Raw genomic sequence first — 26605 nt, 5'->3', positions numbered from 1 at the left:
GCCTAATAAAAAAGTTGAATGAAAATTGGTATTTATCATTGATTGACTTATTATGGGTTAAATAATTTTTTTGTGACTAAACTACCTTATAATGATGAAAATATACCTGTGTGAAAATGTATAAGGGTACTTTGCTTATAAAAAGATTTTTTAACCTGCAATAAATTATAGTAATAAGTCAATTGAAGGTAAATAAGAATTTTTATCCATTTTTGCAATATCGTCCTAATTCAGTGATTGACTAACAGAGGAACTTATTTGTTAGATGGAAACAAACCTTAGAAGTACTAAATGTAATTTTCGAAACCACAGAAAACTTATGTATAGTTACACCAAATTTCCGAAGAGAAAAATGTAATTATCTCTTTAATTAATAAATAAAGTTTTAAGGTTATTAATTCAATTTACACCTAATGTGCTATTCAATTTATATATATATTTATTAAAATTTATTATTTTCATGTCATTTGTAATTAATTATAATTGTCATGTATTACACTATTAATTCCTTTTTTATTTGAAAAGGGTATTACACTATTAGGTCATGTCTAAATACTATAAAATTTTTCTCTATTTTAAAAATTCAACTAAAAATCTCTTTATACTTTAAAAATAGGTAAATCCCCCTATTTTATTGAACATATCTTACGTGTCTCTTTCCGTTAAATTGTCTTAATGATATTAATTTTTTTGTTATATGATCGTTATGCCTTTTTTATTATATATTATTTTTTATTTTAATGACTAGTGAATCTTTTTTAATTAAATAATAATAATCGTTAAATCTAATCAAATAATTTCAACCGTTAAATTTTTTAAAAAAATTGAAAGGTCTGTATCTTCTGGCAAATGGGGGTGACAATTACCAAATCTGGCGACATCGTCCTGATAAAAGAAGGATCCGCAAACCAACAATGGGAGACCGCATCCTGTCTCCCTTCCGTGCGCTGCCGCCCCCATTTTTTTTAATTAATTTAATTATATCTATTAATTATATATTTTAATTAAATAATTATAATTATTATTATACTTAACCATTTTGTATCCAATATATATATATATTGGATTTTTAAATTTTAAATACATATAATACTAATTTAAATATAAATATTATTTATCATAAATATAATTAATAAACATATTTAAATTAATTTGTAACTTATAATTATTATAATTTCTTAATATTTATATTCATATAGATTTCCAAATTTGAAAACCAAAAATTTTAGTATAATTGTCATTGTAATGTAACTTTTCTATTTTTTGGCATTTTCATATTTAATATAAATATTTTTAAGAACAAAAGAATTTATATTTTTAAAAGAGAGAAAAATAATAAAAATCATAAAAAAAGTCAATTTGACCATGTAATTTTAGATACAATATGGGACATTTTGGTCAATTAAGAAAAATAGTCAAAACACGCAAAAAATTAAGCCCAAACGCACTTTAATTAGGGGAATTTTGTGCTGGAATTTATTAAAATACAGAGAAATTATTAGCTTATTTTTAAAATACATGAAAATTTGTAATTATTTAAAAAAATACAAAAGGTAAACAGAGTTTAGCCATAATTCACATATATATATATATATTAATGTAACAATATAATTATCATTTTATTACAAAAGGACTGCGGAACAAATAATTCACGTTCTACATAATTTTTAGGGTTATTATTTGTACTTTTAGCTATTTTTTAAAGCAAATTTCGGCCTCACTCTATGATTTGACCTATGTTAATACATATACTAATTAAAGACCTATTGGTTAGTTACCAACTTAAGAGGAATAAAAGGGAAAAAAATTATTATTAAATAGGGACAATTACACCCCTCCGTTAAAGTTTAGTGTAATTATACGTAGAGTCTTAAAAAATTATTTAGTACGATTGATGTTTGTCTCCATACAATAAATAGATACTCATTAATTAGAGTTCATGAATTTATTTATATTAATAAAAAAAATTGAATAAAGATTCATATTTACTTCCACTTGACTTTATTTTTAACTTATTGTAGGTCAAACGAATCTTTTATGATCAAACTACCCTTCTACATGTTACAAACTAATCTTTTATGAACAAACTGCTATTCTACATATTGACATGCACTAATGCATAAAAAACACTAAATATAAATTTTTAAATTGTAGAATATTTATATGTAATTATATCAAATCTTTGAGACCCCATTTTGATTATTAGATAAAGTAGATGACAAATCCCAATAAAGGGTATCTACATAATCCCAAAAGAGGAGGACCATATTCCGTAGCTTTTGTTCTGTCCCCTTTGTTTTCATTTCCTTCTTTATGGGCCGCTTCATAAAGTAAAAGTAATTAATAAATAATTATTAGTGGAGAGTTAAATAAGCGTGTAAAGAGTAAAAGTAAAGTTGAAAGATAAAGTTACATCCGTTATTTGCCTACATCTATATTTATAAGAGCAAGATAAGAGAAATTGGGAGGTTGTTGAGGGTGGTTAAGATACTGTTGAAGTTTTTGGGATGTTTGTTTTCTCGTGATATAGTTGGTCCAATTGTATGTTACATTATATGTCTCCCACGTGAGCAGGAATAAAATCTCCCGTATCAACTGAGAAGTAATCGATAAAAGAGGAAATTCTTATCTATTTGTTTTATCCAATAGACTACGATTGTCGGGCTTGACCTTGCTGACGCGCCTTTGTTGTGACATGTCATTTGATATGTGAAATGTAGTTGATGTGTCAGTTGAGCTGGAGGGGCTACCAATAGATTGGAATTAGGCTTGATTGACTACTGCCTCGTAAGTAGGATGAAGGCGGTACTGGGCTAATAGGGCTTGCTGCATCATCATCCGTTGATATGCTTGAAAAAATAATACCTCAAGTATCAATTTTGAGAGAGAATGAAAAGTTGAAAATGGACTATAGAAAAGAAAAAAAAAATACATTTCTTGTTCTCAAAACGCATGTCTATTTACATAATATTTGTGTTTTTTTGAATTTTCAAATTTATGTATTTTTGATTCATATGTTTACTACATATATATATATATATATGTATTAGAATGAACTCATATATGGATTTTGTCTTCCTTATATCTTTATACCATTGAATTGGATATAGCCAAAAATATATTATTTGTTTGTACTAAAATTTGAATAGTGATGGCTTCTTCCCACATATGGAGAGACCATGAAGCTCTGAATTTTAGTACAAACAACCTCTCCACTCCTTTTACAATTTGTATGTATGTTTGGGTACTAAAATTTCTGACAAACAAAATTTTCTAAGTACCAACATGATTTGGTCATTTCATTTAATTCATCATAAATGCAATTGCTTTGTTCCCAGTTTCATTTTATTACATCATCATATTCAGATTTCAAATACACACTATGGATTACATCGACTTTACTTGAAATTAAGTCTAATTATATAAACATTCTTTTTTTCTTTTATAAAATTATAAATATATTCTTATTCAGCAACAAAATATTACTAGTATTTCGATACCCCTCAAGAAATATACTATAAAATACAAAGGTTGTTTGCATAATTAAATTTAATTTTACGGTGTTTATATAATCTAATCCACATTCTAACTAATAGCTTATATGAGTACCCCGAGTTAAATGGTGTATTTATCCCCCAAACTTAATTTCGTGACTTTTTCATAAATTCCAATCAAGATTCAACAAAAATACGAATAATTTATGTATTAAAAAAGATTTAAAGATCCTCTGATAATTGTGTTTATGATCATACACAAAATATCTGCATGTTTTTATACGAGTCAGATCGTTCAAATTACAAAAACTCCAACCTGATTATGTTATTACATAGTTAGGTTGTACGGTCTATCCCTGATCCACAATATATTTACGTTATCTTGATGTAACTGATCTAAACGGATCAAAATCACGAATATCCTAAATCTCGATTGCCAAGTATGACATCACTATTTGCATTTATTACACCTATTTATTCTCGAACTAGACTAGTCAACTTAAGTATGTGAAAATTATAACCAAACTTACAAATGTTGTTCTGATCTTATATGTGCCTATAAGCTCTAACAAACAATAGGAGCAATGGTATATTAGACCAAAAATTGATCGAATACGACTTGGTAGAGGGAGCTTCACTTCTACGTGGAATCAAAATTATATAATGATTAGTCGATCTTTTTAAATTATTTGTATAGGATCCATCACTATTTTAAATTGCACATTATCGAAGTTTTATTTATTTGTATAAACAAGAATATAAAATATCAAAATTTGTGCAAAATCGGACCAATCTCGGATTGTTTCTTTATTACAAATCTTATTTTATATTCTACTCCAATATATACACATTACGTGTATAAAAATAATATTATATAGTTAATTTTAAAAAAAAAATTTATATACACGTGACGTGTGTATACTAAATAAAGTAAAAAGAATAAGATAAATTTTGTAACCGAAAATTCGATGAAATCCCAATTCCTTGCAATTAATTTCAACAAAAGCGTCCACTGCCAGAAAAAGAAGGCTGAAGAAAAGGAAATAAGATACACTTTTTCTTTTCTGTATTGTCTTCCCGACATTTACCCAATTACCAGAAGCAACCAACGAACCTTAAAGTAAAAAGAAAGAAGACAAAGTGCACAACTACTGTCGGCACACACACAGATCTGCAAGAAAAGAATTTTCCCATTTCCATTCCTCCCTTTAAACTCTGTTACCAGATCTTTAAAATCTTTACTAACACAATACAGATGAGCTCTTCTTCAGATCAACGCCGCAAGAGAAAACGCATTCTCAGACAATCTGATTCATCACTACTTTCTCTCCCACACTTGTTGTCTGTGAGATCTCTTGTCTTGTGCTTTAGCTTCCTCACCTTTCTTTATCTCTTATCCCGTACTCTCCCTTTTGCTTCTTCAGCTTTTCACCCGGTTTTAGTAGTTTCAAGCTTATCCCTCTTGTCCTCTTCTAGTTCCAGCACTACTGCTCAATCGGTTCAAGATTTTGGTAGTTTTTTGTACCCATTGAGAATAGAGAACCGGGTTTTGTTCCCTGATCATGTTTTGTTGTTGGTTAAGAATGATGGGTTGTTGAAGAAGAGTGTTGTTGATGAATTGGAATGTGTTTATTCTGGTGTAACTGTGTTGAGTACTAGCAATGGTAGTAGTGGTGATTTTTCTGTGTTAAAGGTGCTGTCTTTTGATGAATATGATGAGTTTAGGTCTGTTGTGAGGTGCCCACTTCCATCTGTGAACTATTCAGCTGATGCAAATTTGAGGTGGAGTGGTAGAAATGGAGTTTTTGCGGGAGGTGAAAAGGGGTTGTGGTTGGATAATCGCAGGGTTAATTCGTGTTCTTGGGAAAATGTGGCGTATGCAGCTGCACTTGATGGGGGCACTGTTGTTGTATTTGTGAAGGGATTGAACTTGAGGGCTGATAGGGAGTCCGATCCGAGTCAGTTCAGTTGCCATTTTGGGTTGGGGAAATGGGAAAAAAACGGTAGGTATGTGCTGAGGACGAAGGCTTTGACTGCTGCTCAGGAGGTTGTTAGGTGTTCGTTGCCTAGGACCTTGATGAACAAGCTCGATAAGGTTAAGGGCATTCGTGTGACTATTGGAGCTACACACTATTTTCATGCTCGAGCTCATAAGCATGTGCTTATTCCATCTGTGGCGAAAGTTTCTGATTCAGGTTTTGAGGGTCAGAAGAAGAAGATGGAGGGGAAATACGAACTTTGTGTGTGTACAATGGTGTGGAACCAGGCCTCAGCCATCAGGGAGTGGATTATGTATCATTCTTGGCTTGGAGTTGAGAGATGGTTTATATATGATAACAATAGTGATGATGGGATTGATGAGGTGATTCAAGAACTTGATCTTGAGAACTACAATGTCACTAGGCATGTCTGGCCCTGGATCAAGACTCAAGAAGCGGGATTCTCTCACTGTGCTCTCAGAGCAAGGGCTGAATGTGAGTGGGTTTCGTTCATGGACGTGGATGAGTATTTTTACTTCCCATATTCGCCTCCTAGGCACCAAAGATTCAGGAAATCGAGTTATGTAGGCCAGAACTCACTTCGTGCTTTGGTGGCAAATTTTTCATCATCATCAAGAACTATAGCAGAGATCAGAACATCTTGCCACAGCTTCGGGCCATCTGGGCTGAATTCACCTCCCTCACAGGGAGTAACGGTAGGGTACACTTGCCGTCTCCAGAGTCCTGAGAGGCATAAATCGATTGTTAGACCAGATGCACTTGACACCACTCTGCTTAATGTGGTGCACCATTTTCACCTCCAGAAGGGCTTCAGGTACATGAATTTGCCTCAGAGTACGGCTATAATCAATCACTACAAATACCAGGTGTGGGAGGTTTTCAGAGCAAAGTTTTACAGACGAGTCGCCACTTATGTCGCTGATTGGCAAGAAAACCAAAACGAAGGCTCAAGAGATAGAGCTCCTGGGTTGGGGACGGAGGCCATTGAACCACCCGATTGGCCACAGAAGTTTTGTGAAGTTTGGGACACAGGGCTGAGAGACTTTGTTTTATCCAATTTGGCTGATCTATCTACAGGTTTGCTCCCATGGGAGACGCATTCTGCCTTGACTGATTAACTTGGGACCCTTGAAGCTCATCAGCCCATTGTAAAGGAAAAACTCACACACATGACATTCATTTATTGATTGTTTCACATTTCTGTTTCGTCCTTTGCTTTTTGTAGGCAAAGGATCAGAGAAGTCATAGGCTTTAGATACAGGATTTTACATAGCTGTAACTTGAATTTATAGCCCTCCTGCTTATTTGATGGTTTACTGTTTATATACAACCAATAGCTTACTAATCCGGGTTGCTTATTGCTTAGAGAACTGAAACTTTCACTCTCCTAGGAATACAAATTCGGGTTGATTCAGTGAAGCATGCAAGATAACAAAGTAAAATGGATAGGTGATCATCATTTTCTATTAAACATACGATTCCACAAACAATTACAAAATTATTAGCACTTATATATATATATATACACACACACACAGAGAGAGAGAGAGAGAGAGAGAGAGAGAGAGAGAGAGAGAGAGAGAGAGAGAGAGAGAGAGAGAGAGAGAGAATGCAATAACTCCAACAGAAGTTACGGAACAAAACTCCCGAAAGACGAATTATGTACCTTATGTGTTTGAGGTGTAACTAATAGCATCTACCACAATATAACTTGCCCTGTAATTTCTATTCAACATTGGAAAATATAGCTTTAACTTCCATTAATCTTGCTCTTCGAACACCACATTTGCTGGTCTCGACCCGTTGGTGCTAACTGGTCAATTGGAGCCTTGTATTTGCGGGATGCAGAGACATGAGATGACAGACTCGTTGCATCCAGTCAAATTGCTTTACAAGAATTCTGAAGTGAGAAAATCAAAAGATTATCCAGAGAATCATTAAGGTTCTTGATGTTTCAACAAAATTCCAGAACACAAGAAAGCCATCTTTTCTCCACCTGGTCATCGTCTACACTGGAAACATAAACGGTGCTGAGTCTTGACTATTCCTGTTATCATTCCTTATTATGATATTTTGCAGCTTAAACATGACCTTTTAGAATTTTTTTTTTACATACAGCAAATACAACTGTTTCAGCAAGTAGGTATAAGGTAACACATTCAAAGTTCAAAATATAGAGCAGAAAAGGTAATAATGGAATTATTTAAGAAGGGATACTTAAATGAAACAGTGCACTGTATTAAGAAATTAAATAATGTGAAGATGTACCTTCGAATGTGATCTTCAGGTATCATAAACTGATAAGTGTGATTGTAACTGATCATTCAAATTCCTTCTTGCACTGTCAATGGCATTCTGTAAACAACTTTTGCAAGTGTAGCATCTAATTTCTCCCCAATTAATGTGATCCATACCTAAATATACAGAATCGTAAAACCAATTTCAAAACTATGAGATATAACTTTGATGATGGCAAACAATATTTATACTACTCATGATTCAGATGAAAATTGCAGCACTTAACTATTTCCTCAACTAAAGACTGTAAAATACAGTAGGCAAAAAATATGCATGTAAAGAAAATAAACACTAATGTTTGTACAAGCAATTGAATTCAGAAAACCTATAGATTTAAACTAGTACTTAAACAGAAGCATCAGAAATCATGGAAACCAGATTCATGCAGACAGGGAGGAACAGGCTTAAAAATTAGAAAAAAAGTAGAATTTTACTGAGAACAAGCATCACAAACAGAAAAAGATACCTGGTCAGAAGAAGTGAATCCCCTAATCGTGTCACCACCAACAATTGCAATTCCTTTATCCCCAAGGGGTTGCAAGATAACTGCCTAAAGAAATAATTTTTGCCTAGAAATTACTTCAGAAAAACTGATAGACATACACTGAATACATAATAAAGATACTTTCTAGTTTCTAACTAAGATAGTAACAAAAATAAATACCTGTGTATTTGAAGGAAGAAATGGAAGCTCGGATTTCCCAGGATACAGTGCCAAGTTGGCCAAGTAACTTTCTGAAACACAGATGAAAATGTTTGTTTCTTCAAAATTAACTCACCAAGTATGGCCTGAATAACATTGTGGCTTGTTGTACCAAATACAACTATGATAAGTTCTCACGTGATCCAGACTTCAGAACACCATTATACAGAGATCCTTTCATCAATTTGTCAGTATCTACAACCATGGGTTCACTTCCATTTGAGTTGGATATATCAGCAAACCCTATTTGCAAAATACAGATGCCATCATAAATGACAACAAGAGACCTGCAGCATGTAACATCTGATAGAGACTCCCATGCCCTGAGATAAAGAAGCATCATAATAATTTTAATTTATCATATAGTAAAGTGATATCATATTTTGAACTTTTGAGTTAATGCTCATGGCCAGACTCCCATTTTACTGCATTGTGAGAATAAATATTTATTATTGTATACAGGTAATATGCAGGTTTCGATCTCTAATAATTGTTTCCAAATCAAGTGTGAACATACTATAGTTTCACTAGATGGCAAATTAAAAATGCTAATAGTTTTGTATCATAAAAGATACCTTACCTTACAATTAATTGAATGTCAATAAGAGCATTTCATAAATCAGTATACATCAGTGCTGATATACAATGTTTTCACGCATATGCGAGACTACGGTGGAGAATTTATTTCAAGGAAAACACTACAAATAAGTTGATCTTTTAAAAATCATGATCTTCTGAAGTATGCAAGCTAAATGCTTGAAGCATTCCCAGGATATCCTCTCTAAACCATCTTTTCCTGGGATCTAGATTTTATTGTCTGCTCTAACTATCCTCTCTTTTGCTCATTTTAGTTCTTGTCTCAAATTCTTTTACACTGAAAAGAGTGGAAGACTTTGTCTGAAAACAATGAAGAGGAGAACTCATACAATAATTGTATGAAGTAGTAAGTACAGAAATGCGAATTCGAAAATTAATTTCTGCAAAGAAGTGGCAGAAATAATGAAAGATCAATACCAGATTAACTCAGAAATGACAGGATCAGGAAGGTCATGATATATTCTTTGGCATTCTACCCCATTGGGATTTACCTGAAATTTAAGAATCAAGAACAAAAATGTTTTCTGCAACTGCAAAACTAAATGTAAACAACCAGCTCAGGGGGGAGTGAATAAAGTAAAAAACAGATGTAGTTTCTTCACCACAGAAATAGATTTTGGCCGAATTGAGAGCCACACAAGACCATTCAAAATATTCGTCACAGCCAAACCAAGTGTCAGTAGATCCGCTCTAGACTGTGAACTGCGAGATAAAGTAAAAGGGGCCAGCAGTTATTGTATAAAACATTTATGATAAACCAGAAACTATGATATCAAATGTTGGTATCAAGCTATGGTGGTTCCTTATATTAGTAATCACCAATTAGAATACACATCCATACCTTTAAAAGAATATACAGTCTAGCAGCGAAATACTGCATAATTGCAGGGAGGATGGGGGAGGTTATGCTTCTTAGTTTTCGAAATCAGTTTCGATTTTTTTATCACAAAGGTTTCACATTCAAGATATCCCGCCAACCCACCAACCCTTTCTCTGTATTCTTCTGATCCTCATTTCATGTTAAATGCTTGTTTTTTGGTGTACTTGGTACTAAGCTTGTCAATAAACATGTCCATATATTCCCCAATTCTGTTGGACCTGCAATGCTCATCTGTTAACATCAGTTAGAGCAGATGATTTTCTTGAAAAAAGATGCCCAAACGGTTCACTAATCAATTTAACTAAGTTGTCATGCCCCAAAACAAATAAAAGAGAAAACCTGCAATGCTCCCACAATATCTATTTCAAACCTTTCCTAAAGAGCATTTCCTTCCATCTCAGTCATACTGCAGTAGTACAGGTTCCAGAATTATCGTTTATGACACTAGAGAAAATCGAATACAACTATTAAAATCATTCTCAGGACAGAATTTCTTGCGATCTTAAAGAACCCATTCATAATTTTCATATTCAACAGAGAACCTCACCCCTTGAAACCTAACAATTCATTATAGTACATCTCAAGCATCCATTATCCACTAAAATTATCAACTTTACAATCTCCTTGCACTACTTTTTACTCTACCGAAAGGAAATTCATCAACATAACAAGATTATTGCATTTACCTACTGGCATCAGCAACAGGGGCAATTCCTGAAACTGTTCGGTTAAAGAGCACTGCAAAGAGAGAAGCGCCACCGACGTATATGGGCAAGCTCCGGACAAAGTCGTCGTTTTTCGATACCCAATCCGCCACCCATTCCCTCTTTGGTCTCGGCCCTTGATACCCTCCCTTCAATTATCAACAGAATTCCAGTCAATTTTCAGCAAATGCTAGTGAACTGAAGTAAGAAGAGGGAACAATTGAATTGTCGCATGGTGTACCCGCGGACTGAGAGAAGCCCTAACTGAGTTCGGGCGGGAAACAAAACGTCGCCGGGTTGGGCTTAACGGAACAGCTGAACGGAGGAGAGTTCCCGCTTCCATTGAGAATCGGTTAGTGTACTGCAGTAAACGTTGCAACTACAACGAAATCCAAACAGAGACAATACTTTTTTGGCCTCTCAAAATTCCATATATTCTATTTTGGTCCCCTACTTTTCTTTGCTAAACACAAATTGGTCCTAAGACCCTACCCCTTATAGCACCAATCAGGCATTACTTGATTAATAAAGTTGATGCATCACAGTAAAAAGGTTGTAAATTTGAGTTCCACGAATATGAGTGTATATTTATTTTTGTAATAGTTTGTTGTTTTTTATTTTACTTAAATATATTTATTGATTTGAATTATTCATGTATTAAATAATATAATGAATCGCGCATTGCATTGCAAAAAAAAAAAATGATTATGGCAAGAAAAATGCTTCAATTATTGATTAACAATAATGGAAATGGAAATTGACGAGGCTAAGTGGTGGCAAATATCACCTTAATTTTTATGGAAGGAATAAAGTTATATCTAATAATAGAGAATAAGGAAGGATAATTCTGACTGTAATAGTAGATGTTGTTTAAATTAATTTTATTTATATGATATTATTAATTAGGGTGTGATTGTTATAATTATTTTTATTAGATATTGATATTCAACAAAAATGATGGTAATAAAGTTTTCAATTAATAATAGTTCATTGCTTAAAAAAAATAAATTATATTTACATTCCCTTATCTATTACTATTTTACACAAACCACTCCTATCTTTTAAAAAATTATAAAAACCACCCATGACAGTTTTTAAAACTCCTAAATGGCCCTGCTAACTTAGTCAAACTTTAATCTAATTTTTCAATAACAGTAACACCCTCAGGGGTGTTTTGTAATTACCAAAAGGTAGAAAGGGTGTCAAAGTAATATTTATGGGGATGACCCTATATAGTATATTTTTATTATTTATACTAATTTTTAATTTAAATTATTTTATTGACTATTTTTTATTGAATTTATATATAAATTTACACCTCTTAATAATTGAAATGTTAAATTATTTAATTAATATATTAATAAAAATTAATTACTAGCTTATATTTTAAATTTTTAAAATTAAAAAATTATTTATCCTTTACTTTTATTTATAATTAAATTTTATTAAAACTAATAAATTATAATTCAAAATAATTTATGTAGTTTATATAATTATATTAGAATTAGTAAAATAAATAATTTATTTGTTAAAAAACATTTTAAATTATTAAATTATTTTTTTTAAATTATTCATTTTTTCAAATCCTATCGCCATACCCGTCCTCAAGTCTTGCCTGTGCCCTTGTTCCAACCTCCCCATTGAGGCCAATGACCTCGCCCCACTTGCGCCTAACCTTCACCTTCGTTCGCCATTGTTGACCATCAAAATATGTATGTATAAATATAAAATATATACATGTATGATGTACATGTGTCCATATATACATATGTATATATTTGCATTATATAAACATATATACATATATGCTAATTTATTAATTTTAATAAAATTTAGTTAAAAACAAAAATAAAAAATAAAAATTTTAATTTTAACAATTTAAAATAATTTATACAAGTGTGATAATTTTTTAATTTGAATTTATGAGCTAGTAACTAAATTTTTATTAATATATTAATTAAATAATTTAATATTACAATTATTAAGAGGTGTAAATGTATATGCAGATTCAATAAAAAAAGTTAATAAAATAATATAAATTTAAATTAAAAATTAATATAAATAATAAAAAAATATATGGGATCATATTATTTATTCCCATAAATATTATTTTTACATCCTTTTACCTTTTGGTAATTACACAACACCCTTGATGGCATTTTTATTATTACAAAACTAAATTAAAGTTTGACCAAGTCAACAGAAGCATTTTGAAATTTTAAAAGGATGCTAGGGGTGATTTATATAATTTTTTAAAAGATATGGATAATTCATATAAAATAACAATAGATGAGGGAGTGTAAATATAATTATCCCAAAAACAAATATTGGACAATTCAAAAACATCAAAGATAAATTTCTTGAACATTTTTGAGTGATGCGATCTCAATTGATCCATCAAGATAAATCACTGATGAAATCTACTATGATTAGTTTTTTGTTACGTGTATAGTATATAAAGGTACACAATTATGATTGGAGTTGGAACTTATGAGTTCATCTTGTTGAAAGATTAATCTTTATATTTATCTATCCCTTCTACTTTTATCCACGTTTTTCTATTTTTTAATATATCGAAAAGAAATATTTTTTATGAGATTTTTGCTGTGGAGAAAATGAGAGATATGTGGGAGTTGTGCATTATAAAATTGAGGTAAGAGTTAGACTCTTTATCTTTAAAACAATTATTGCGCCGCTCTGGTACTAACGGAAATGATAATTGGTCTCCCAAGGTACAACGACTTATAATTTCAAAATAGTTACAGTACAGACTTTGAGAACAACGAACCAAAAAATGTTTCGGAACTCTCTTAATAAAACTATTTCTACAAAATGTTCTTATTGTCTAAGAATGCTACAGAATGCATTAAAAATGAAGTGAATAGGGGGATCTATTTATAGAAGTTGGAAAGGCATTATCCAATGGATGTGTTTAATCAGAAAAGATGTATTTGAAAGGTTATAGACTTTTCCGAATGGACGTATCGTTTAACCAAAAATACATACAGTTTCACTTAAATGTACGATTATTTCACCAAACGGTTTCATCCAATAAACATATCATTTCAACCAAAGGACATACTTATTCAGTTGATTAGACACGATTGGATGATGATTGAACACCATCAACTATCATCCACGTGTAACGAGTTTGTTGTGCATCGCACATTTTAACCAGACATTTGTTACGATTTAATCTGATCAAAATAAATTTATTTATCGTTCATAATTTTTCAGCAATTTTTCTACCAGACTTGCATCCCATCAATCTATTTATTAAAAAGTGTAGAAATTGAAACATTGGCAACACATGTATACAAGTGAGATCAAGAGTATGATAGCACGTAACATATATTTTTTTCATCATAGATGCTCTCATCCCACATCTAGGATGTAACTAATATTCGATCAGAATAAGAACGAAAGAATTAAACCCCTCTCAACAAGTACAAGACTCTAAAATTTCAAACCCTACTCATCTTAAAATTCAAGGCACTTTCTACTGAACCAACAACTTGTCAGCAAAATGAACGACAACAAGTAGGTATATGAAAATCAACATATAACAACTAATTTATGAATGTGTCACAATTTTGAGACAAGAAATGGTAAGTATTTGTGGTTGGTGTTTGGACATATAAATGCAGGATTGTGTGGAGAGATAGTGAGTGTGTGGTTCTTCTAAGCTGCACACAGCCCACCCCAAGTAATATTAGTAAAAGTTGAAGTCGTTCTCACTATAAAAGAGTTTGATGTTAATGGCTTTTAAGGACCACTATTCCGATGAAAACACGTTTATGTCTAATCCTACACGCAATTGAGGTTCTTACAAGTTTCATATATTGGATGTGTTTGTGTGTGAACTTTTTTTGAAAAGCTTTTGGTTTGGACTTTAATTTTATTATTTGAATATATTTGAGTAATATTAGTAATAATTGACATTATCATATCACAATCTCAACGATCTTTTATGAAGTTTGGCATAGTTAGGAATACTTTTTTGTTATTTGAAAAATTACAAATATTCCCCTGATATTTGATGAAATTATGTAATATTTGAACGGAGGTATAAAATTGTCAACTTTGTCCTTAGTGTATTTTTTAAATTAAAAACTTATATAAAAAATCAAATGGGATGAAAACTTTTTATAAATTATAAAAAAATTATCCACTTAGTCCATAAAAAAATAAAAAAATTATAATTTTTAATCCACAAGGACATTTTGGTCCATTCATCGGAAGAAATGGATGAACGCCTAACATATTGGGCTAATTATTAGATAACTGTTAAAATCAATGGGGTATTGGTAAATTTTTGAACAAGGAGGAAGTATTCATAATTATACCAAACTTTAAGGGAGATCGTTGTAATTTACCCTATTTAATAATACATGGTTATTTCAACATGATCTTTCTTTTATTACAAAAAAATCAGATGGTTTCGACTTTGATCATATCATCATATCGTAGGATCTATACTGTTACCATAATTCACTTATAGTAGTATTTATAAATTATCTATCAATACAGTTTTCGCATCAACAAACAAAATTAAACCTATTACCACAACTTTTCTTCCCCCCACCCCCAAGAAGATGGTTAGGTGAGAAATGAGTTGAGATTTCCCCAATCCCATTGAACTAGAGGCATGATTAGGTGTGCTAATATTTTTTTTTTAAAACCATCAAATATATATAACTAAATCAAGTTGGGACATCCATCCTCAAAGTGTTCAACAAACGGTGAGGAGGTTCAATACCCTCTAAAGTGGACAAATCAGAACTAACAAGAACATGTACAACCATGTTTGCTGCGCGTTTCGCAAAGCAAAAATAAAAAACAACTCCAAAAAAACACCATAGGGCGAATGTCATGAATTATAGGTGGGCTAATATTTAGTACTTGAATCTTGGTTAGGTCAAACAATTATTTAATTTAAGAATCTAGATGTAGGTGCAAAAACATGGTACATTAGTACCCTTACATTATGTTCTCTTAAAAACAAATTCAAAAGACTCAAATAAAATTGCAATCATCGTGCATTCTGATAAATTTTTCTCAATCATACTATCACTGTCGATCAATAATTACATTATTATATTAAAAATAATATAATAATTGACTTATTATATAGAATAATACGATAATACCAGCCAAACATGCAAAGAATTTTAGTTCTTTCGTTCTCGTTTCATTTCAAATATAATTAGTTTATCTACACTGTATAATCGGAACAACTATTGTAAAAACAAAAAATCAAAATTAAAGTATGATTGGGATAATAAAAAGAGGTAAACTTGACAATGAAGTGATCCAAAAATCACATCACTCCCTCCACCATCAAATGATGTGAAAAGAAATATGAGTAAGGAGATTGGAAAGAAGAGAGGAGAGGAGATGAGTGGGGTAGGATTGCCCCTTGTCCTCACAAATCCCACCCACCACCAATGGTCATTATACAAAGCAATCCAGACAAAAAGCCACTCTCCACATTTCTGGAGAATATGCCGTTTTGACGGTCCACAATCACTCTCCTCTCACCCCCCCCCCCCCACCCACTTCCCCCTCCTCTCACTTTTAAAGAAAATATTGTATTGAGATTTTTGCAAAAGTCCAATGAACTTACTATGTTTTTTATATATGTCGCTATCATATAAAATACTTTATGCATTTTATAAGTTGGCATATTTTTAAAAAATATTTATGAAGTTTATAAGGAATTACATTTTATTTTAAAAATAAATTATTAATTTTTTTTAAAAGAATGAAATTGAAAATAATTATTAAAATCTTAAAAATAATTTAGGAACTTTTATTTATATAAAAATTGTGTAATGACTTATAAGTTTTATAAGAATATATTTAAAATTGTCCAACTTATGGTAAAATTAACTATTAAATCAAGTTCCTTTAAAAAAAATTAATTCCATGTAATTACGTCTACTCAAAAATTAAATTTACTCCCTCTTTATTTAAGTTTATTATCAATAAAAATTGAAATAACATATTAATATTTATTTTGTAAGTATATATAACATCGTTATTAATATAATAAATAATGTATAAAGCATTATTTTTTAATTTAATTTGAATAAGATATGTATTCATAATTAATGCATTAAAAGAATTATCAAACAAGTTTTGTATGTAAAATTGTAAGATAATGATAAATTTTAATATAAAAAAGACACTATTGGCCTCAATAAAATAAACATATTATTAAAAATTATTCATGTAGATATTGCGTGCGATCGTATCTAATATTCAATAATAGAATATATTTTCATTATTTATTAAAATATTACACGTGGCATTACAATCATTGCTAATTTAAGATTGGATTACATGTCAAATCATTTGGGAGATAATCCTGTGCTTTGCACCACATTCTTGGGCGATGACTGTGCTAAATGTCATTGGATTATTGGGTACTTAGCCCATCAAAGAAGAATGATTGGATAATTAGCATCAATGATTCTTTCTTCACTAAATTAGTGTCAAGAACTTTTGTGGAGGGATGAGATGCTCTTAAGGTGTGAAAACAACTAACACATAAGTGGCAATATATATTTTATTTTTTTTAAATAATTGGAGTTTTATAATATTAGAATTATTAATAAATATAATAATGTATTAATTAAAATAATATATAATCTTATGTTATAAACAATTAATTTCTAAATAAAAATACATAAAATCGTCATATAGAGATGAAAATCAAAGATTGTTTGGCTGAGCTTATAAGTTTTTCAAAATATTTTATAAGATATTTAGGAATTTATAAATTCTATAACACTGTTTGATATTCTTTTTTCTTTAAAAATTTATAAGATATCAAAAAGAAAATATTTAAAATCTTAAAAAAAAAATTTTTTAAAAAAAAGTTCAAATAGTATCTTTCTATAAAATCTTTTCAGCTCTTTAATCATATCCAAAATACTTTCAGAATATTTATTGATTTTTTACTTTTACCCTTCGTATAATTAGTGCTTCTCCTAAAGCAAAAATGGCTGTTCATATAATTTTAAATGGATATATTTTAATTTAAATATTGCATCTGACACACATGCGACTGAAAATAATTTATTTTAATAAAAGAAATTGTTGATAAATTGTGGAGGGGCAAGAAAGACTTTGTGGATGGGATTGATTCCCAACACAAGAGATGGTGATGAGAACACGGTGCTCCACCGAAGCACCAGAATATTTCCCTGCTCGCTCAAAATTGGTGGCAATTCAGGAAAATCTTATTGGACAATAAACAAACAAAACCCTCAGTGCTACGTAAACCAAAACAGCTTATAACGTCTCCTCACTCCCCATCTTCAAGAGGAATTCCATTATCTTCTCTCAATTCTCTCCCCTTTGTATACGGGCTGAGCAGCCTCCATTTGTGGCGGAGACGGAGGCGGATCAGGCTCCTGTTCCTTCACGGAGATGGCGGCGGTGCAGGGTGGCAAATGCTCGGATTACTCTGCCATGGACGATGGCCGGAGCTCGGGGACGTCCTCGGAGGTCAGTGGTGGTAAGGGATTCATGCTGTTTGGGGTGAGAGTTATGATGGAGGGATCGTTTAGGAAGAGTGCTAGTATGAATAATTTGGCTCAGTATGATCAGCAACCCCAAGACTCGAACAATGATGTCGCCTCCGGCTATGCCTCCGACGACGTCGTCCATCCCTCCGGCAGGAGCCGTGAGCGGAAGAGAGGTATTACTCTCGAACACGCAGTGAAATAAATTGGAGTGATCGAACTGAACTAATTTTTGCATGTTGGACGAAAATTTGGACTGAAGAAACACCATACTTTGACCAATTTTTATTTTTTTTGTCCCCTGCGATTTTGTGTTACTGAAGTTCATGAGATCAATTTTGTGGATATTGACTTGTGAATTGGGAATTCGTTACTCATATTATAATATTAGGGGTGCCATGGAGTGAGGAGGAGCACCGGCTGTTCTTGTTGGGGCTGCAAAAAGTGGGGAAAGGAGACTGGAGAGGAATTTCAAGAAACTATGTGAAAACAAGAACACCTACTCAAGTTGCAAGCCATGCTCAGAAGTACTTCCTCCGCCGGAACAACCACAACAGGCGGCGCCGGAGATCCAGTCTTTTTGACATTACAACTGATGCGGTAATCTCATTCATAAATTACTATATGTGGAGTACTATTTGCTCTGTCCATTGTTTTGCTTGCAAAACAGAATTTAAGTCTCTTAAACATCAAGTTGATTCCATGATTATGAGTTCATTCCATACAGGATTAGTTGCTCTCAGGGATTATGAACAGACTTAATGGGCTATTTTGGATTTATGTTCATTTTGTTTTACATGAATAATTGCATTGCATCTTGGGCTTAATATTAAGATTATCAGATACCTTAACTTTATTTGTTGAGTCATAGGTCATTGAAGTTTAGATTCATTGCACGTGACAACGATAAAAAAGTTAGTAGTCCACAACATAAAGCTAGTAATTTATGGTGACTAGCAAACTTTATTGTTAGTAGTTTGTTTCTTTGGTGCTTCTTTTGTTTTTCGTTTTCTTGACTTTCTGTCATTCTCTCGTTAATAACAGGTTGTGGGTTCTGCAATCGAAGACCAAATGCATCAAGAAAACTCACCACAGCCTCCAATAGCACAACAACAGAACCTCAGCAAAAATCTGGAGAAATTTCCCATGTCAACTTATCCTGTGGCTATCACACCTCTAGTGGTTCCAATCACAAGTGAAAATCACGTAGAAAATCGAACACTTGGACAAGTCAATCAGCTCAACAATTCACCCAGGCCCATCAGGCCAATCCCTATCTTACCAGTCCCTCCATCTTCCAAAATGGCCAATTTGAACCTAAACAAGACCACAAGCCTTCAACCTCCATCTTTATCACTTAACTTGTCGATATCGTCACAATCACCTCCTCCGCTACCTCCATCCAGTCAGGAACCACCACCACCACCACCATCCAATCAGCAATCACCACCTGCACGGCACACGTCGACTTTCCAAGCAATGCCTGCTAGCTTCAATGAGAGTGGTGGGGATAGCATCATTAGTGTTGCTTGAAGGGAATTTGTTGATAATATTGATAGTGATTTCTGTGTTGTAGAGTGGGGGAATCTGTTGCACTACTCCTTTAAGTATTCTAATCTTATTTTCAACTTTTTTGAAAGAAAAAGAAAAAAAAATGGTTGGATTAGTTAGCTTGGACTAGATTTATGGGGATTATATTATTTGTTGGGTGGATAGGTGATGTCTTCTTGTACAGGGTAAGAAGATTGTGAAAGTTGATGTCATTTTCAATAGTTTGGGGCCGTTGGATTCCTGTTTTGTTCTTGTCTGCAGTTTAAATACTCATGTGGGGATAATTTATTCAAGTTAGGTTTCATCTGCCTTTTCCTTGTATTTATGTCATTTTCTCAGCATATGGAAATTAGAATTTTTATATTAAGGTTTTGGGCCAACAATTTTGTCAACCTCAACTGAAATTGTTTCTATTGCATTTTGTTATTGGTCACCTGTATATTGCAGTACGCATTTTATAATTATGTTGCTTTCGAGATGCAATCAGGAATAGTTCTTCCGGGGAAAATGCAAGCGGAAGACATGGGGTATATGCAAAATATCCGTATAAAGATGGTGTAATTCACACGCTACCCCTATGATTTTTTATAATTTTCAAAAATAAAATATTATTTTACGTATAAATATATATATTAATATTTATCATTCCCAATCTTGATCGCCACCCCTCCTCTTCCTCCCTCACCCCCCATCGCCCACCCTCCCCCTCTAGCTCCGCCTTTTTCTCTCTCTCTCTCTCTCTCTCTCGCTATATATATATATATACGTACACACATGTACTAGTTGTTCTCTGCACATTGTTTGTTAGCCCGTCGAGATATGCCACACAAGTGCATTGCCCATGTGTATAGTTGCCGTACATTAGAATGCACTGACACTTCGAAAAGTTACCGAATGCAGTGTTGAATATGTGTCGGACATAAACATAGCTCGAACATGCTTTGGACACCGCTTCAGTATGTTTCGAAAATAAAAAAATTAAGAAAAAACAGATACGGCTTCAGACATGCCCAAGGACGTGTCTGACACGTTTTAGGACACATTAAGGGTTATTTTATGATTTTAAAAAAATTTGAGCAAAGCCTGAATAAGTTTCTTTTTACTCTTCAATCAGTTGACTTATCTTCTTCTCTCTCTCTATCTTTTTTCTTTCTCTTCTTTCTCACTTTCTCCGTCAAAACTCTGATTTCGTGGCTACTGTAGCGGTTTGATCTGAATAGTTTAGGATGGTTCGACTTGAGTGAAACTAATTTTCCTTGAAAGCATTCGTAAGCTATCCTTTGGATGACTAGAAATTTGGATGATTTAACTAATTATATATGTATTTTGAAATAATATATTATGGTTAGGAACTTAAAAGTAAGACATCCTTATATTATGCTTATTTTGATATTTTGATATTGCATATATTGATTCTATGAGAAGTTAAGTATATATGTTATAAAAAATATATTATTTATAGACGTGTTAGTGCCGTGTCATGTCTTATTTTTTTTTTTTAAATTGTTTGTGTCGCTGTGTCCGTATCGTGTCGTGTCCTATTTTTTCTTTTAAATTTTTCGTGTTGCCATGTCCGTGTCTTGTCGTGTTCGTATCGCTGTATCCATGTCTATGCATCATAGGCCACAAATAGGCGCCCGATTGCCCATGCCAACACATACTTGTGCATTCGCCTGTTGACTTCCCACATGTCCAGCACGTCGGTGAGACACCAATCGCTATGCCCACAATAAGCCAACACTGACTACCAACTACCAAGGCCTGCACGTCCATCTACTATGCAGTCTGTCGTGCACCGTCACCTAACTATTCCTCAACTGCCAACTACGTACCATGTGTTGTCCATTAGCTGTCATGACACCAACACTTGTTAACAGTCTGCTAGAGCCTGTTCACTCTTGCATATGTCTCATGCTAGCCGACCCTGCCGGCACTCGCTGTCGAGTCTAATGCGCACGCCAACCGCATTAAACCAAACTACTTTTCAAGGGGATTATACTAGTCCATAAATGCGGATTTTTTTTCTTTTTCTGTTTGCCTCTACAGAAAGATCAAAATTTGTTGAATTTGCAGTATCTTAAATTGGGATTTAGTAGAGGGAAAGGGAAGAATAAACAAAACATTCTAAAATTAAAAAATATTGAACAAAATGTAGTTTAAAATTAAAGTTAAGAAATTAAAATAATTTGAATTTAGAAGTACTCAATTAAATTGATGGATAATGTTACATGCGTATTGTACTTCCTGTCTCATAGATTTATTGTAAGTGGTGAGAATTGGCCAAGTGAACTTATCAATCTAAGAGGGCTTGTAACATGCGATTATCTGCCGACCAAAATCCATATTCAGATTCGTCAACCTCATGAAAACCCTAATTATATTTTCCTAATTTGTTACTTTCTTCACAGCGATTACTGTCTCATAACATTGCAGAGGTCGTAAGCCATAAAGAATGGTTCTTATATTAATTACAAAAGGTTTATCATTAGTTATCGAAGTCAAGATTGAGTTAAATCATCCTATTTCATTAATCTCAGCATGTATGGTATGGGATATATCGATACGGATACATACATTAGCTCAGAATTGAGGATGATTGGAATTCAAAGAAGTCATCGAATGGAGACGAGAAATTTGAACAACGTAGAAGTCTAGAGTTTCTCAATCCTAAATAAGGACTGTAATTATAGGTGAGCCATTTTTGCCCTGCATCTTTCAAATTGTGCGCGATTTATGCCCTCTGACCAAATTATGACCATTGTGCCCTTTTGGTAATAACGCTCTTGTAATCCATTTACATGCTCTTAGTTTGAACCAACATGTTTTTGAAAATAAAATTAAGTCTTCATAAATTCATAAACTTTTTGACCGCATTGTTCTCGGGTTTTCTAAATTCTCGATTTTACAGACTTCTTTCAACCACACTATCGCAGCAGGTGGTTCGCAGGCACTTGATTCCTTCAGTAACAAATAGCACAATCCTGTTTCATTTCCTACCTTAGGGCATAGAAGACACTCCAATATAGAAGTCTGATAGAATTTTGGACAACATTTGGGTAGTAACCTAACTTTTATTGAAGAAATATATGAAATATTACATATATATATTATTTTCTCCATTGTAGGAGACAATTGTTTAGCCTCTCATACGAAAGAGGCTTTGGCTTGTCGGGGAAACACCATAAAACTGAGAATTAGAAACTACAAAAACTTGAAAGCTTAAGCTATTATGCTTTGAAGAGTTGGAGAAAATCTCTGACTTTCCCTATTTGCTTCATTGCTTCCTTATTTATAACCGTTTGTGGACTTCAAACTTGTTTTTGATGATATCACTACGTTCGTCATCACTTTGTCTTTTCTGGATAACGTCATTGCGTTCGTCATCCCCTCGTTCTTTCTAGATGGTGGTCATGATGGCTTCTCGGCAACCCATTTATCTATCAACTTTTTGATGTTTCAGAAGTCAATAACATCCAAGTGGAGTATGATGCCGTATGGATGCAAGGGCTGGAGCATTGTCCTTGCCCAAGGTGTATATTTAGGCTCTTTCCTTGGATTTCTCCCTGAATTTTCTCTAAGTCTGGTTCCCACAAACATTGGTGTTGTATTGGTGTGGAAATTTGTACTTTCTCTCATTGGATGATCCTGTGAAAGATCATTGAAACCTATACTTCCCTTCGGCAGTGGTAGTGCTGGAGTGATTTTGTTGATTTGAATATTGACTAAATCTACAATCTCAAGTTGGAAAAATCATTCAACCAATCCTTGTAAGTCTGATAGATCCGCCTTTGTAATTTCCAAACTTCTCGAATCATATCGTCTCTTATCTACGGCTTTGGATCTTCGTTATTGTTCCAAGGGCGTTCCTGATCCTCTCTTGTCTGGATCTGGATGTCTCAGGTTTTTTTCTTTAATTTCTCTTTAGATCCGCAAATTTTGTCTTCAGATCTGTAAGATTTCTTGTGTAGATGTGGAAGGATCTTAAGGATCTCGTCAACCTTTTGGCTCAAGGTTTCTATTTTCATAAGTATATGAATTAACATATGTCCATATTCTTGAATTGTCTTTCAAATTTCTCTCAGATCTTGAGAGATCTTAGAGGTATCGGACTCGATTTCTTTCTAATCAGTCCCTTTAATCATAATTTATAGAACTGTATTAGTGAAGGAAATTACCCGTTCCGTTTATCTTTGCTGGTAATCTACCATGGACTTTGATTGCTTGTATGTCTTTCACCCCATTTCCTGGTAGCACCTTCTGGATATTTGATGAATTCTCCATCATTGTTTTTGTTCCTCCTTAACAAGAGGTTCATGATCCGATTTTGTGGCTTTTGTTAAAATTCTTAGGACGAAATTCTTTCTCTGTTTTTCCACAATCTGGAAATACTCCAGATTGTCACTCGAACTCTCATTCGGGGTTTTAAGATAATCTTCTCCCTTTTTTAGAATTTCCATAAACAATCTCCATCTTCGATCTTTCACAATCTGAAAGTATTCCCCGTTGTAACTCGAACTTTTGTTCGATTCCACTTTCTTAAAGAGTTCATCCGTTAGTGGAAAAAATATCTAAATGCAATATAAACAAATATTTTTTTTAATAGACTTAGGTTCTGATGTCATTTTAGGAGAGCATGGTGCAACAAAATATTAAAATTGCGAAACAGGAATAAACTGCTCTTTTTAAAGCTATAGAGGGGTAAAATTATCCATAATTTATTCAAATTTAGTCAGCCGGCAGTAACTACCACATTTTTTAAAGTACGAGGCAAAATTGCCAAGATCAAACTTAGAAACCTTAAAATGCTATCCTAAGTTACAGATCAATTTTTGCAATTTACCCTCTTGGGACGTGAATGAAGTTTTTCCCTATTCAAAACTATAATAGAAAAGGACTATACAACGACTCAAATATTTAAATTGTAAAACAACAAAAGGCTAATATCATTTACTTCCCTATATATATAAATAAATATAATTATTATCCTGGACAACATATACGTATATACATAAAGCAAGCTATATATTCAGTTGTTGAGAGAAGGATTGGGTGGTGGAGGCAACACCATAGGAATAAAACCAGTGGATGGAGCCAACGTATATTCGCGAGAGTTCTTCTCATGGAACCTTCTTATGTAAGCATTAGCCTTCCCATCTGTGTTCATCTCACTCTGCAGGTTCCTCCTGTGGAACCTTCTGATGTAATCCGAGAAACTTCCATCATCCACACTATCATCAAAGATCACATGATCATCATCTCCTGCTGCACCCTGCTCCATCACATAGGATTTACTCAGCAGAGCCTGTGACTTCTTGCTTCTGCTGAGATTTGATGAAAAACCGGTGAAGGGGTCGATCGGAACAAGCCCGACCGCCCCGTTCTTGGCTTGCTTATCGCCTAAAGTCATGGTTGCTAGAGAAAATGATGAGAATTTGATGATGTTGAGCATCATCTGCATGGAGTTCTCACACACTGACTTCTTTTCCTGCATGCTCTTTTGTGTCATTGCAAATCTATGTTTAGCTTGTTTTCTTGTCAAGTGTACCTTTGCAAAAATATGATGAATTTATATGTAGGAGTAGCTAGAAGGGCTTCCAATGTTTTTGCGTAATTACAGAGACACCTCCTAAAATTTGAACATGTTACAAAACAATTCATTAATTTTGAGAAATTACACTTACAGCCCGTTTGTTTTGTCGTGTTTTAAATGGTAGCTTTACCCTAAAGACTAGATAGTCAAGGAGAATTGTGGGGAGTAAAAATAAAATTGAGGACAAAATTGAAATTTCACCTCCAAGCACTGCAAGATGTCATGAAGGAGTGATATTACTGGATCGCCCTTAAGCTTATTATATAGCCACAAGTAGAGAGTTAGAAGACGAAATATTACATTCTTATGATAAATAAAGATGGTAGCATGTGTAAAGACTCTATTTAGGAATTAGGAGTGAGCTGATTAATTCGCAAACTAAGAAGACTCTTTATTTTTGAATTAAACTTGCGATCATTCAAAAGTAGTGTTACAGATTGACCTGATTATTTATTTTTATAATATAATGTACGCCCGTGTAATTTTTCAATAATGGGGTCGAAGTTCTTTGACAATAGGCATAAACTTCAGGGGGTTAATGTAAATTTTTTTTTGGAAATTTAAAAACTTAGGGCTGAACACTTATTTGTGTAAGAATCAAGGGTCTTTGGTGTTAAAAGAAATAAATAAATAAAGGGTCCTTTTGTAATGATTTATTGAAGCATGAATGTCAAAAGAGACAAGTATACAGAAGAATCAATCTTTCTTGAGAAAAGCTAACATGATAATAAACACATGGAGAATTTATATTCCACTATTCATCTTGGCCAGCTATCATGGGATCACTATGACAGAATAATATCAACACAATAAGTTTGATGGGCAAAACAAAGCAGTTGCTTTCATGGCATCAATCCGAATCAAACTGATCAGTTGAAAAAGTAGTGAGTATTTGAGCACAAGACGAAATGCTAAAAGACAGATTCTAAACCATATATACTTTCTAGTTTGTTGGGAGAAAAAAATCCAAATTAAAAATATAAGATGCGCAACAATATGATCATTTCTCCAGATGTGGGATTTGAGACAAGCACATGACCTCATTATCACCAGAATGTTCAATTTGATTTCATGAGCCTCACAAGTTATCTTTAGATAGACGTCTCATGAAAAAGAAGAGGTTTCGGAGTTTATAAACTGCACAAGCCCCTTATTTGCAATCGATGTGATTTGGGTGCCAATGTTATTATGCGGAGGCTTGGTACAAGCACATGACATCATTCTCACCCGAATGTTCAATTTCACGAGTCTCACAA

General features: G+C 33.0%; 3 protein-coding genes across 11 annotated transcripts; 2 read left to right on the top strand and 1 right to left on the bottom strand.

The window, feature by feature from the left end:
* The first annotated feature begins 4547 nt into the window (after window positions 1-4547).
* On the top strand, window positions 4548-6839 carry LOC105168184 (glycosyltransferase family 92 protein RCOM_0530710). The gene has a single exon (XM_011088141.3). It carries the CDS (start codon window positions 4750-4752, stop codon window positions 6610-6612), a length of 1863 nt encoding a protein of 620 aa, XP_011086443.1. The 5' UTR covers window positions 4548-4749; the 3' UTR covers window positions 6613-6839.
* Window positions 6840-7087: 248 nt separating this feature from the next.
* On the bottom strand, window positions 7088-11109 carry CCB4 (cofactor assembly of complex C). 9 transcript variants are annotated; one of them, XM_088884083.1, is made up of 9 exons: window positions 10918-11109; window positions 10659-10825; window positions 9695-9794; window positions 9510-9583; window positions 8634-8818; window positions 8457-8527; window positions 8259-8338; window positions 7763-7835; window positions 7088-7506 (listed from the first exon to the last, which is right to left on the bottom strand). In XM_088884083.1, the coding sequence occupies exons 1-8, from the start codon at window positions 11017-11019 to the stop codon at window positions 7778-7780; spliced, it is 837 nt and encodes a 278-aa protein (XP_088740209.1). In that variant the 5' UTR covers window positions 11020-11109; the 3' UTR covers window positions 7088-7506; window positions 7763-7777. The 9 variants fall into 9 exon arrangements, with proteins under 9 accessions (XP_088740209.1, XP_020551489.1, XP_088740210.1 ...); XM_020695830.2 differs by having other exon boundaries at window positions 7088-7394; window positions 10918-11104; XM_088884084.1 differs by having other exon boundaries at window positions 8259-8342; window positions 10918-11102.
* Window positions 11110-17959: 6850 nt separating this feature from the next.
* On the top strand, window positions 17960-20126 carry LOC105168182 (myb-like transcription factor family protein). The gene is made up of 3 exons (XM_011088139.3): window positions 17960-18384; window positions 18600-18808; window positions 19253-20126. The coding sequence occupies exons 1-3, from the start codon at window positions 18114-18116 to the stop codon at window positions 19739-19741; spliced, it is 969 nt and encodes a 322-aa protein (XP_011086441.1). The 5' UTR covers window positions 17960-18113; the 3' UTR covers window positions 19742-20126.
* The last annotated feature ends 6479 nt before the right edge of the window (window positions 20127-26605 follow it).

The sequence above is a fragment of the Sesamum indicum genome, linkage group LG8 (genome assembly GCF_026168435.1).
Source record: "Sesamum indicum cultivar Baizhima isolate 11 linkage group LG8, ASM2616843v1, whole genome shotgun sequence".
NCBI classification, from domain to species: Eukaryota; Viridiplantae; Streptophyta; class Magnoliopsida; order Lamiales; family Pedaliaceae; genus Sesamum; species Sesamum indicum.
Note: the sequence above shows the minus strand (reverse complement) of the source record. Positions and strands in the feature narration are given on the sequence as shown.